Source organism: Chamaea fasciata, unplaced genomic scaffold (genome assembly GCF_029207755.1).
Source record: "Chamaea fasciata isolate MVZ Bird 193981 ecotype frontalis unplaced genomic scaffold, bChaFas1.0.hap1 SCAF_20, whole genome shotgun sequence".
NCBI classification, from domain to species: Eukaryota; Metazoa; Chordata; class Aves; order Passeriformes; family Sylviidae; genus Chamaea; species Chamaea fasciata.
This window is the reverse complement of record NW_027094105.1, coordinates 6,102,038-6,115,773: the sequence shown is the minus strand read 5'-3', so window position 1 is coordinate 6,115,773 and position 13,736 is coordinate 6,102,038. Positions and strand designations below refer to the sequence as shown.

The 13,736-nt window shown below is 51.2% G+C and overlaps 1 protein-coding gene across 1 annotated transcript; it reads left to right on the top strand.

The window, feature by feature from the left end:
* Window positions 1–2,312: 2,312 nt before the first annotated feature.
* On the top strand, window positions 2,313–13,545 carry PTGES (prostaglandin E synthase). Its single transcript, XM_066201103.1, has 4 exons — window positions 2,313–2,380; window positions 2,688–2,905; window positions 4,294–4,376; window positions 6,345–13,545. The coding sequence occupies exons 2-4, from the start codon at window positions 2,798–2,800 to the stop codon at window positions 6,592–6,594; spliced, it is 441 nt and encodes a 146-aa protein (XP_066057200.1). The 5' UTR covers window positions 2,313–2,380; window positions 2,688–2,797; the 3' UTR covers window positions 6,595–13,545.
* The last annotated feature ends 191 nt before the right edge of the window (window positions 13,546–13,736 follow it).

Below are 13,736 nucleotides of genomic sequence, written 5' to 3'. Positions count from 1 at the left end.
CATAAACACACAGAAAAAAAACCTTTTTTAAAATTAACACATCCATACCTGAGTTTGCCCCGAAGGCTTATCCCTCAAAAAGGCATGCTTCTTGATCTCTCCATTTAATGTAAATTTGTGCCAGTTGCTGGTGCAAATTGTCCAGGGCTCCTTGCCAGTGTTTGAACGATGCCAAGCAGGAGAAATCTGTCTGGCTGGCAGGAGGAGTCCTGGCTTGTTTGCAGGTGCATATTCCTGCTGCTCAGCGAGGTGTTGGCTGCCTTGGGAGGGGAAGAAGGTGGATGAAGGAAAAAGGTCCCACTGCCAAAGACCCCGTGGACTGGATCAGCTGGTAAAAACTGGGGCTGCTGGATGGAGGGTGTGGTGTGTTGGTGGAGGGTCTGGCTGCCTGCCCTCTCCCAGGCTCCTGGGAGAAGGGGCTGCTGGAGAATGTCTCATCCATGCTGTGGGGCTGGTCTGGCCCTGCATAACCCCAGCCCTTGGGCACCGAGGTCTTCTCTGCTATGGGCTGATCCCTATCAGCTGTGGAGAAGAGGGATGGTGGGGAGCAGCGTTTGGGATGTGGCTTTGCCGCTGTCTACTTATACTTGGCATTATGGTGTTTACAGTACCCTGCTGAGCTCCAGGGATATGTGGGTGGGTTTGGATGTGGTTTGCTGCTGAACACCCCAGCTCTTAGCACAGAGTCTGAATCCACATGGCTGCTGCATGTCTTGGTGTCCCCATTCCCACCCCCAGGGAAGCAGCCTGCCACAGGCCACAGAGCTCCACACTGGGCTGTGCCAGGACTTGTTCTGCAGCCTTCCCGACGCCAGGGTGGTGGTGACCAACGGCAAGTACCTCCCCCTTAAAACCACGTGCTTGGGGTTTTCAAATGCTCTCGGCACTGTTGAAAAAGAGGTAACTATAAGACCCCGTGCCAGGTGCACAAATAGTCTGTGAACTATAGGTCTGGTCACGTTCAAAAGAGCCAGCTGGGTTCAGGAATAGCACAAATTATTGAATGTAACATATATGGTTCTTTCGGATTGCCCATAATAAATGCCTGAACTGCAGAGTGGCTTTATAGAGCACTAACGATACAATGGCAATCACAATCTTAATTTCCCAGGTTAACACTCAGCATGTCTGAGGACACAAGACTTACCAAAAGATGACCCCTGAGGGGCAGGAGAGGAGGACAAATCTGTCAAACTGTTCCTGGAATTTCAAGTAAAATTCTTGTCTGCCAGTTCAATAGGAAGATATGAATCTGGGGTGCTTTTACACCTTATTAACCACTATAATGCAAAGTGCTGCAAACTGTGATCATATCTTCCATTATTTGTGGGTGTGTTGTAAGGAACATTTCTTGGTAGGAGGTGTTGTTTGTCAAAACTTTTCTGGGTATCAGGTAGAAAAACTAGACCACAGGCTTCCACTCCACATTTGCCCCCATGCCATAGCAACACAAACCACAGGAGCTACATCCAGTTTCTGTGCTTGCACTACGGGTCCTATTGCACGTCCGTCTTTGCGTTTTCTTCACTGCTTTGTGCTTCCACCTGCACACTCCGATGTCATGGGGCTGAGCCAGAGCATTGCATGGAGCAGTCTTTGGGTTTGCAGCACCAGGGCAGAATGGCCATGAGAAAGATTCGGAGGCAAATGCAAAGAATTTTCTATTTTCCTGAAATAAGTATTTAAGTATTTTCCTTTTTTTTTTTTTTTTCCTTCTTTTTCTGTGTTAAGGAAATGAACACCAAATCCAGTCCTTACACTCTAATAAATTTGGAGAGCTCCTGTCAACCCCCATGCCTCTGACTCTCTGAGGTTTGCTGCTGGGGGAGAAGGAGTTAAGTTTGCATTAAATAGCAGCCCAGCTGCCTGCAGAGGTTTCGATCCCACTCTTTATTCCATAACGTTTGATGGCTGCGGAAAAGCCAGCTCCAAATTCACAGGGCACTTTCTAAACCAAGGACAAAATTCCATCTGGCTGCTTTGGTTCATCCTCTCAGAGAAAACCAGGATGAACTGACTTTGGGGGTCTTCACTTCTTGCAGTTTTGGGGCTTTGCGGTCCAGGACATGCCCTGGTTGGGTTCCAGGCTGGTCATTCCCGGAGCTCGCTCCGGGGGGTGCGGGGCCAGTCCAGGCTCCCGGGGGGTGGGCGCTGGTGGGTATAGGGACCGCTCTGTTCTCCTGTCCATTCCTCGGCAGGTGGATCTGTAGGAAAGGCTTGGCTGGCTCTGCCACGCGAGTGAGTGCTCAGCCAGCGCTGGGCGGGACGGGAAACGCGGCGACGGAGAGGTGGGCTCCAGTACAGGGCTGGAAGCGGCTGAGGCAGGCGCTTACCTTCTTCCTAACTCCTCCTTCGACGGCTGAAGGGCTTCGCTCTGCGGGTGAGCGGTGCCCGGCCGAGCGAGGGATGCTCAGTGCGGCTCCGTCCCTCGGCGCGCACGGGGGAGGTGGGACGGGGGATGCGGTGGGCTGGTTTAAAGGGTTCGGAGGTCAAGCTGTGTGCCAGGGCCCCCTCGAGGGCGCTGTCTCCTGGCTCGGGGCAGCTCGTCCGCTGGGTGTGAGGAGCGGAGGAAGCCTGTTCCATGTGCTGGCTGGGGTTTCCTTACTGTCCCGGCAGCCTGGCGGGGGGTTCAGGAGCTGCGGGCTTTCACTGGAAAACGAGAGGATTTGTGTTGTGTTTAAATGCAGCTGTTCTGCCTCTCTCCTGCGGGGCTCTCTCGAAGCCAGGAGCAGAGGAGACAGGAGAGATCTCCCCTGGGTTTGGGTGCTAAATCGACCGAGCAGCACGTTCTCCCAAAATGATGGAAAATAAAGTGTTCCTGTCATTCACGTTCTACAGCACAATTTTGATTTTAAAAATGTATGTCGTTGCCATCATTACGGGGCAAGTGAGACTCAGAAAGAAGGTAAGATCCAGTTTCGTTTTCCTTCTCCTCCCTTTCTGGCTCTTTGCTTGGGTTTCTGTGGTTTTTCTTTCTTCTTTTATTCCTGTAAAGTTCAACAAAATTTTCCTGAAGCAAGCTGAGTTTTCTTTGACTTCAGTTGAAAGCAAAACTTGTTTCATAGCTGCAGCAGATAAATATCTCACTTCTCTTTGACCCTTTTTGTTTGTTTCTACCATCTGTAGCTTGATGTTTATAATTTTGGAAACCTAATCTAAATAATAATCAGATCTAAAATGCCAAGCAGGTGAGATGCTTCTGGAAAGAGTCTGTTTACAGTTAATTTGCAGGGTCTGGAAAAAAAAGGAGAAGGGAAAAAAAAAAAGGTTTAAGAAGAAGTCATTGCAATGGTCTTTTTTCTTGCAATGTAGCAGAAAGCTTTGGAGCTTTTGGAGGCTGACTGGCTATGGGAATGCTCCAGGAGAGCAGCAAGTCATGGGGAATAAAACAATAGCTGGAAGAAATGGTTATTGGTTGGCAGGGAAAATACAGGGAGGACCAGCTGCTGTCAGGAGTTGGGGCCAACTGGACTTTTATTACCCTCACCCCAACTCCTGGTAAAACCCAGCTTTCTGTAAAATCTGTTTTAAAGTATTTGAAGAGTTTCTGACTGTGTCAGTGGAGCAGGAGGGACATTTCTGCTCTCATACAGAACACAAATGCCCTGTGCTGTGCCATCATTGTAACTGATGAATTGTCTTCTCCCTTCGTGATTCTAAATGATGCTCCAGCCCTGGGACTGTTTGGGCGTGTAACATAATTAAAGAAAGCGCCAGGGCCTTTTCCAGGCTGCAAAATGAAGCTGTCAGATGTAACCAGGTCCCTGAGGAACAGCTTCTTAGCATAGGTGGGGAGCTTGCACAAATCATTTTCATTTTTAACTTTATTAGTGTAGGATCCCATTTTCCCATGGGAAAGCCACAGGATGCCACTGCCAAAAAGTCAGCCAGGGAATATTCTCTAATCTGGCAGTCCTGGTTATCTTTTGGAGGCTGCATTGTGTCTGCAAGCTCTCTGCCAGCAGTGATCTCACTGCCTGGCAAAGTCCCCTCTAAATGGGTTTCATGGGAAGAAGTGGGCTGGGGTGAGGTGAGAGTTCCCTTGAAATCCTCAATCTGGGACCTGTTCAGCAGGCAGCATTGGGTTTTTTGGAGGACAAGGAAAACTCCTGGGGAGGTGCAGGCTTTAACTCCCTGGACAGTGTGCATGGAAGTGCAGTGACCTTCATTTTTATGAAGAGTGGTAACAAATTGTGGCAGGTAAAAATCCCCGCAAGACTTCAAGATTAGGGGCAAAGCTTCTACCTGTGAGGTTCCTGAGGACTGTAAGCAGGTGGGGACTCTCTCTTACAGGCATTTGCAAACCCAGAGGACGCCCTGCGCAATGGGGGGCTGCAGTTCTGCCGCGAGGACCCTGACGTGGAGCGGTGCCGCAGGTGAGCGGTGCCAGCGTTTCCTCTGGTGCCACATTGCCTCTGGTGCCAGCATTCCTGGTGCCAGCGTTCCCTCTGCACCAGCTGCTGGCAAAGAAGAAGTGGGAAGCTACAGGGTTCGCTAATCAAGTAATATTCTAGATGGTCAGACTGCCTTGAGCTCTGCTGTGGGACCTTGCACGCTTAGAGCAGTTTAATCTTTAACCAGGAGCATGGTGTGCACTGGAGCAAGGGAAAGAGAAGGATCTGGGTTTGCATCTAACATCCAACTCTGACTAACCCTTTTCTAGGTGCTCGAAGTCCCTCAGACTCCCAATGTCTCATCCCAAACTCACACGCAAAGGCTCCTTGTGTCCTCCTCCAACAGGACCCCAGATCCCTGCACAGCTTGGACAGGCAACAGAGTGGCTGGTCCCAGTGCTGGAGGCAGCTGCCCTTTTTGGGGATTTGGGGAGAGGCTGAACAGGATTGCAATAACTTTTGCCTCTCTGATTGGGCAAACTCTGAGTGTTACCCCTCTTCCGTGAGAATCAGTTTCTCAGAGGTAAAACACAGGGTTATTCAGCCCTGGGCTTGATTTCCTGTCCCCCCTACTGAAGAGAGTGCCCCAAGTGCTAGGCTGGATTGCTGGAGATGTACAGGAAAGGGACTGGAGCTGTGTCCTGCTGTCCTTGAGCCCTGGGCTGTGCGTGGGGACCTCATTGCTCATGTCCCACTGCCTCCAGCATTTGCTTTAGAAAACGTCCAGCACCACCTTATAGCCAGCAGGAGGATGGAAAATGATCCATTTCCTTCCTAGCAGAAAGAAAATAATAGCAGAAATAATAATCATAATCTTCTTTTGATTATTCAGAATAAACAAACTTCCATAAAAATAAATAACCAGAGCTGCAGCAAAAACCTGGGACAGCCTGGGATCTGACTTGGGCAGCTAAAGCTCTCAGAGTTCATCCTTGCTGATCTATTTGCAGCCCTGGAGAAGACAGATTCAATCTAAGGTGTTTCCCCAGAGCAAGGACAGTGTCAGCTTTTCATGTCAGCTTGTATCTGGAGGGGAGCAGAGCCAGGGGTCTGTGTAGGGTAGGGGCAGAGCAGGGCAGGATACTTACCCCTTGTCTCTTAAAGAGGCCCCTGGCTGCCTCTCAGCTATCTTCTTTCTCCTCCTTCTTCTTCCATTTGTCCTTCCAGCCTTGCTGAACCCCCAAGTCCTTGAGGTTTGTTCAGAGGCTGGTGCCCGGGGGAGGAGGGACAGAGCCCACACTCATGGCATGAGCGGATCCTGTGTCAGAAATGCTGTGGGTGCTGCCAGTGATGCTGTGACATCCAGGCAGGTGCAGGTTCATCTGGAGCACAGGGTTTGGCCCCATCAGTGCTGATGTGTCACCGCATGGCCACAGCGTCCCCTCCAGCCAGACTGTGGTGCTGTTACCCACGTGCTGCTGGCACACTGTGGGGGTGTTGGGCCACTCCTCCCCAATCCCCTTTGGATGCATTTATGGAGAGAGGTGAAACCACAAACCCTCTCATCCTGTGAGTTTCTCCACTGGAGAAGCTGTGGTCTGGAACTGCCTTTTGTTGTGTAGCATGGCCACATCTGGGGCTATGCCGTGCTGGCACCGCACCAGTTTTGAGCTTTTCGCAGCTTCGCAGGGTCTTTGTTTTGCTCTGATTATTTGAAAGCTACAACCCTCGAGCTGTCATCTGCTGTGGCAAAGGCGTCCCAGTCACGGAGAGAAAGTTTCAGGAGCTCAGTGTCCCAAGGAGAGACACAGGGTGTGAAATTCTACTGCCTCTAAATTGAAATTCTCCTGCCTCTGCATGTAAGGGAGAACTGACGATTTTGGGGGCTGTGTCTGCCCCATCCAATGATGGAGAGGCCCAGCAGCACCTAGGGATGGGTCCACTGGCTAGGAGGAGTGAGAGAAAACAGGGAATTCCAGTGGGAAGGAACAACCTTATCTTGCTTTTCAGAGCCCACCGCAATGACATGGAGAACATCTTTCCCTTCCTCTTCCTCGGAGCCATCTACTCCCTGCTGGATCCCAGTCCCACAGTGGCCAGGATCCACTTCCTCATCTTCTGCGTGGGCCGGATCATCCACACCATTGCCTACCTCCTGCGGCTGAGGGCACCCACACGCTCCGTGGCCTACAGTGTGGCCCAGCTGCCCTGCTTCTCCATGGCCCTGCAGATCCTCCTGGCCACCACCCCATACTGGTAACAACCAGAGAGACCGACCAGCCAAACCCCCTCATCCTGACTCTGCTGGTCCCTCCTGTGAGTGGGAGAGAGTGAGAGTGTGTGTGTGTGTGAGAGAGATGTCACCAGGGAGGTCACCTGCACCGTGGGGATGTTCAATGCAGCCTTGATGAAATGCCATCGGAACTTGTCAGAGAAGTCACCAGAGAGAAAGGACATGCAGGAAGGGGATGTGGAGGCAGGTTTGTCTCTCTCCTGCTGAGGATGAGAGGTGGAAAGCACATGGACTACCCCTGGAGGAACAGGTCATTGAAGGAAAGATTTTCTGTGTTTGGAACTGTGATGGGGAAGATGTGCCTTATCCTCCTGGTCGTGAATATCCCATGAATCAGGCAGGGAAAATCATGAGGGTCCCACAAAGTCTCTTAGTCAGCAGATATGTTTGGTAGCAGAGGTTATAAAGCAGCCACCCTTCTCCTGCCCAGCCATGTGCATCTCTGGGAATGTGAGTCCCTTAGGTTCCCTCTCCACCAGGGAGGACAGGAGGCAGGTACCTTCCAGGCACCATAACAGGGAAGTCAAAATCTCAGGGGTGATGTTGTGAAGCCATTGAAGCATTCAGTGCTCCCAGTGCCACCTCATCTCACACCACGGGGCACAGCTCCCTGCCAGGAGCCTCACTGCAGGCGGAACCTTGTTAGCTCCTGGCAACCTCAGCCAGCAGCAGCTGTGGCTTTTCCATCTCAGCCTCACCACAGCAAGATGCAGAACGACATGCCTGAAGAAGCCAACAGGAATCCTTTAGCCTGGACACAGAGCCTGAACACATTTGCTGGACACAAAGTTCTGGGACTTCTGGAAAGTCTAAGATGCTGGCACAACACAGGGGGCTTGCAGACAGAGATTTTTCCCAAAGGGCAGTCTAGTCCACATGCCACTAATACCTGAAAATGGCCCCAGGGCATCAGACTGAGTTTCTCCCCCTCTGTTTGTAGCCTTTCTCTGGGCAACGAATGGCTGTTGCGATTTGGGAAATGTACCGTGATGGCCTTAGGGGTGTATTCTTTCAGCTGTTTCCTGCTGTCCACTGATGCCATGCTATTCACAGCCTGGACCAGCTGGTGTTTGCAGAAAGCTCTGGAAACGAGCAGAGGGGTTTTGAAGGGAGTATTGCTGCTCTGCAGCGTCACCCAAAAGTGTCATGTTGGAGAGGAGAGCGTGGGATCAGGGTATTGCATGGTGACAAAGGCCCACAGAGCTGTCCCCAGGTGACAGGAGCAATGGAGCATCCCTCTGGAGGAGAAGGCAGGAGGAAACTTCTGCTCTTCAGTGCCTCCTCCCTCCTCTGAGGGCAACACAGAATTAGAATAACATCACAGGGGCAAGCCAGAATGAGGAGAAAATAAATTCCCCTTCCACCTGTCCTGTGCATGCACTAAGGCTGTGCCCTTGACTCTGCTCTCCTCAGAGAGGCTCTTACTGAGACCTCACTGAGCACTGGGGGCACACCTGCTCAGACTGATGTTCAGCCTTTGCTCAGCTCAGGTAGAAGTTTCTGTACCAGTAACTCCATCCCAGTGCAGTTGTGACCTCAGGCTGAGCTGGGTGGTGAAGTTTGGAATGGAATTCTTTGCTCTCCCACTGCGAGGAAGGTGGGCAGGATTGCAGGTTCGGCAGTTCACTCTTGGCCACTTCTCCTTCACACAGATGTGTGGGTAACACAGACCCCTCTTAACTAGTCTTTTCTGCCTCACATGGTGCACAAGGTCTTGAACTCCTGTATGTTTCTCTGCTGCTGCACATGCATCCTGGTGGCAGGAAGCAAATATTCCCAATAAAAACAAATCATTGTGCTCTGATACATCCTTCCTTTGGGAGCAGCTGATGCAGCTGGGCAGCAGCTGGGTCCAGCCCCAGCAGGATGTTAAACCCCACTGTAGAGCCTGGAGTGTCCTGGGACTTCTAAAGAGACATCCTTTCCCTCTGCACTCACCTGGCCTGCAGAGGAACCTCTTTTCTAGGTGTGCATTATTTGTGCTGATCCTTTAAATTCAGCAAAGCTGGGAATTACAAGCAGTCCTGCTCAGTTTTCCTTCCCTGAGTAGCAAGTTGTTACAAAGCTTGGTGTTCATCCAAAAATCCTGGAGGGCTGGAGAAGCTCAGGTAAGATGTAGTTGCTCTTCTTTCTGTTCTTAGGACGTGTAAAGGAGCTGCTTGTTTTTTTTCCAAGAGAAGTAGCCCCCCCTTTTTTTTTGCACTAGGTTGCTAGGAAACAAATGCTTCATTTCTCTGGTTTTCCCTTATTTTCTTAAGTTGGTGGTTGAGAGGTGCTGCCCCGTCAGTGTCTGTGTTAGTTTCATAAAATGGCTCCATTTGGTTGTTTTCTTTCCCTGTTTGTTTTCAAATGAGAAAGGCAGTGGTTTTATAAGCTGGACTCTCTCCAGTACATGTTGCTGTGGTTGGAGATGTGGCTGGGATGGAGATTTTTGCATGGGAAGGAAGAAGGGAGGCTACAGAACCCCCTTCCAACCCCAGATCTGCCAGCTGCTTCAGCCTCTTCTCGGCTGCCTGTCCAGTGCCTGAGGGTGATGCCCTACTCAGGGAAGCTGAGGTTACATGCAAAGCTCTGCTTTCTTCTTTTTATTAAAAAAAAAAAAAAATAAATAAACTTTTCTTACTGGCTGCAGGGAAAAGCTTGGGAATGTGAACTCTCCTGGCTCAAAAAAAAACAAACACAAAAAGCCTACAAGGCAAACTTGAGAGAGCCCCAAGCATTGCAGTTGTTTTGAAGTGTTGTTGAAGTTTGAGGGAAGCAGGACCAAGCTGAGCTCGGTTGCTTGGGCAGCACCAGTCCCATCAGGGCTCTCCTGGGACCAGGTGATCAGAGCCACTGGCTCTCTCCTGGACACTGCCAGTGGTTGCTGCATGTGGGGGGCATCCCTGTATTTTCCTAATTAATATCTAAAGCCCAGAGCTCCCAAATTCCTGCTCTGGCATTGATATGGGCAAAGGATGTGCCCAGTGTCTCCTGCTGCTCCAGGAGAGCAAGGACAGTGCTTGCACCCAGCAGTCTCCGGGGTTTGGGCTGTGCTTTGTACGTCCAACAACTCGTTTTACACACCTGGCTCAAACAGGAAACGGCAACGCTGTGAAACCCACCTGGGACTGCAGAACAACAATTTGGTGCTTAAATGGGTACAAATTGAAAGAGGAAAAATTTAGGTTAGACATTGGGAAGAATTTTTTTACTGTGAGGTTATGAGATCCTGGTACAGGCTCCCATGGAGGCTGTGGATGCCCCAGCCCTGGCAGAGTTCAGCGCCAGGTTGGATGAGAACTTCGGTTTAATTCAAACTGTCCCTGCCTATGGCAGGATGAGCTGGGAGCAAGTAGTCTTTGAGGTCCATTCCTTCTATGGTTAAATGTGTGACTGTGATTCACACAACCAGTACATGTCTTTCCTCAAGGTGTCTGGAGCTGGAAGAAAAGCAAGTGGAGACCCAGCACAAGCTACTTTCGCTGCCACACTCAGGTGGTTCAAGCCCCAGGATCCCTCCTACCCCTGAGCACTGGACACATCTCTTCCTTACCTGCCTGCACCACTCCCTGGGTCTCGCTGCATCTTCCCCTGGTGGGATCTGGACCAAGACTCCTCCTTGGGCAGCTCTCCTTTAACACAGATCACTCTTCCTTTTCTACCCCCACCCAAAATCTCCCACTCCCTCTAGCAGATGGGATTTTGATACACAAATCCCCTTGTTCCTCTTGAGGAATTGAGATTCCTGTGACTTGTAGAGGGAATGAGAGGAGCCGGCTCTACAGGCGTGGGCATTCAGAAGTGGAGAAGATAACGGTACTTCCCTGCTGCTCTCTGGCACACGAGGATGATGTTGGCACCGGGATAACTTTTTCCAGCGGGCGTTTTCTAACCCGGCTGCGGGGCTGAGCCGTGAGACGTCCCCTGCTTGACACGTGGGGGCGAGCCCCAGACCGGGGCGAGGGGCACGGCCGGGAGCGGAGCGGAGCGGAGCAGCGCGATCGGGCTGCCCCCGGCCCGGCGGGTTCCGCGGGCTGCGCTGCGCGGGGCTGCAGCACCCTCGTGTGGCTGCGGGACCCTGCGGGGGACACGGGGACCCTGCCCGGGGACCCGCACCCACGGATTCTCTGCCCCACGTCTGCTGGCCAGAGAGCTGGGGTGCGCATGGAGGGGTTTAGGATGGAGGGAGGGTGCCATTCCTTGAGGGGGAGGAGGCTAGTATCTGCTCCAGTGCCCATCAGCCTCTGCAAAGCAGGCAGATGCCATGCCAGTTCCAGGGAGATCCTCCCATCACCTCAGACTTGCTCTTTGGGAGTCACCTGGTTGAAAACAGACTGGTTTGCAAACGTCCTTGCAAACTTCCCCTGCTTCTGAAGTTGTGGAGTATGGATGCAACACTGTGCATCTTCATGCAGTAGTTTTTCCTTATACGTGATAACTCTTCCTGGGCTTTGTGACACCGGCTACAAAAGGAACCTTTGCTTCCTTCCTTCTTCCCAAGTAATTATAAAGCATTACACCCCCGGGTTGTGCATAGCTACCATCCAGCTTCTCTGCTGCCTTAAGTTGCTTCCCTGTGGCGTTGGAAAGAAGCAGCAGCGAGCAAAATATCTGCTGCAGGGAGGAGAGGCTCCTTCCATATGGAATGTAGAGTTTGGGGTGAGCATCGCAACCCCCGGGACAGGAGCGTCGCTCCAAAGGGCAGGAGGGGCTCGGCTGCTGGGAGGTGACACGTTGCTGTCACAGGAACATGTGTTTCTGCAGTTTGTAGATGGTGCCAGCAGGACTCAGAGGGTCTTTAGACCTTCCCGTTGCCACCAGAGGGAGAAGGGCTCAGCAGCACAAGGATAATGGGAAAGGAGGATACTGTAACCGCGATATGTCTGTAACTCATTCTGGATGGGGATAACCAGGCGGGTGTCCCTGTGAGCTCTGTTTTGTCTTGCTGCTGTAGCAGCCGATGCTGATGACAACACGAAATTGTTCTCATTAAAATGTTCTAGGGGCAAACTTCAGCTTTTCATCAGTCAGCAAGTCATGCACAAGTGTCAGGCTGTGGGGTCAGAAACAAGGAAAGGGGGTCCAGAAAGATCCTCCCATCACCTGAGACCCGGCCTTTTGGAATCACCTGGTTGAAAACCAACTGCTTTGAGGAAGGAAAGTCTGCAAATGTCTGTGCAACCTTCCCTACTCCCAAAGCTGTAGTGCATGGATGGAGACCAACTCTCCTGCTGAAATTAGTACTGATGATGGATGTGCCCTTCCTGGGAGGAAAAATGCCTCTGTCCTGGAAGAAGAGAGGTCACACAATGTCTTTGAGCTCCTCTTCATTGACAGCCTTCCCCCAGTATCTCCCTCCCCTGTGGAGTGCAGACCCTGCCAGGTGAGCTGCAGCTCTCCACACTTGTCTGTCTCCTGGTTTGAGACCCCTCAGATGTTCATCAGCTCCTGGAAGCTTATTGATCATGGGTTGAGACCTTCTGCTCTAGTGGAAGATGAACTGAAGTTGGGACAGTTCAGGCAGGAAATAAGTGACATATTTCCAGCAGTCAACAGTAATGAGTCACTGGAGGAATCTGCCCTGGGATCTGTCAGTTCACCACTTCCAAGTGTCTTTTGACTTGAGGCTGGATGCTCTCCAAAAGGATGCTCTGCACTGGCCACGTACTGAGGACATGAGGATGCTGCTTGGGTGATATTCTTTATATGGGAGGTTGGACAATTGGCCTTAATGATCTACAAGCCACTTACTGGATGAATAAATAAGTGGTTACAAAGCAGCAGCAGCGCAGAGATGGTCAAGTGTGTGGGACCACGGTGGGCCTGGGGTGATGTCCAATATGGGGACTCACTTCTGCTGGGTGCTGCAGGGATGACATGGGATGAACCTCGTTCCCCTCTAGGGAAAGCTGGAATGCATGGTTTAGGGGTCCTTCCTTCCTCAGCCTTGCAATCCACAGGATCCACATGTCCCAACGGCCGCTGGGAGGGAGCTGATGGGAGGGACAAAGGTTGCTGCTGGGAGGGAGCTGATCCTGTGGCTCTCATGGAGCTAAGCCTCTCTGGGTGCATGGGATAGTGTTGTGATTCCCCTGGCTGTGCGGGGGAAGTGAGGATGGCCTGGGGAGGAGGAGGAGGCGACAGAAGCATCCTGTAAATGACACCATGTGAGCTGGCCTGACAGGAGGCTGCTGCAATTCAGCAGGTGAAGGCAAGTAAAGGAAACAAGGGAAACCCAGGTGTCCCTTCTCCTCCCAGCTCTCCCAGCTCCTGGAAGTCAGCAAGGCAGCAGTTTTCTGCATAGGCAGTTGAATCCTTGCCACATTGCACCAACAAACACCCACCCATCGTTAACTTTCTCACCCTCTCTGAACGTGCCATACCTTTGATCTCCGCAATATCTTGGGGCGATGGATTTCAGGCCTTTTTTGTGCTGTGAGGACACTTTCTGCCTTGCTCTCTAATCCTTTCCTAGCAATCCCTGCCACTTGACTCGCTGCCTTTCAGTCTGAGCATGCGCTGGGCAGTTTCCCCAGGGCACATCTTCACACCTCTGCACATTGCATTAAATCTGCTGCTTGATAGCTCAGCACTCAGATCCTGGAGTCCTGTTTAACTTTGGCTGCCTCAACTATTTGGTACTGCCTTTGCCTGACCACTGTTTCCTCCTGTTTTGGGTGCTTGATGCTCTGCACCTGCGGGCCTTTGCTCCCTGGAAAGCGCTCTACAGTCTGATGGTTTATTTCTACCCTTTCATTTTTATCAGCTCAATTTCTGTGCAGAATCTGACCCTCCTTGCTGCCTCCTAATTCAATTTCTGCCCAGGCTGCTTGTCCAGGGCAGGTGGGGAAACCACAGAGGCTGGTGATGTAAGACTCAGGTCCCTATCACATGCACTGACACGTCTCTACTCAGTAAAATATTTATTCCTCCATTATTTCACAAGAGTTGTTTTTACAAAAACCTTACAAAAATTTCCAAAACACAGACATGCAGAAGAAAAAAACAAATCCACCATGGATCTTGTTACAAGTAATTGAAATGTACAAATAGAAAGGGCGAGAGAGAGCTTAGATTACAATAATCCCTCGGTCCTGCTACCCCTCCATGGGTGCAATTTGTATCTC

Excerpts from the sequence above, each read along its gene's own strand:
- PTGES (XM_066201103.1), top strand. The coding sequence starts at position 2,798 with ATGATGGAAAATAAAGTGTTCCTGTCATTCACGTTCTACAGCACAATT. Across the intron at positions 2,906-4,293 it reads AAGTGAGACTCAGAAAGAAG|GCATTTGCAAACCCAGAGGA; the intron begins GTAAGATCCAGT and ends TCTCTCTTACAG. Across the intron at positions 4,377-6,344 it reads GACGTGGAGCGGTGCCGCAG|AGCCCACCGCAATGACATGG; the intron begins GTGAGCGGTGCC and ends CTTGCTTTTCAG.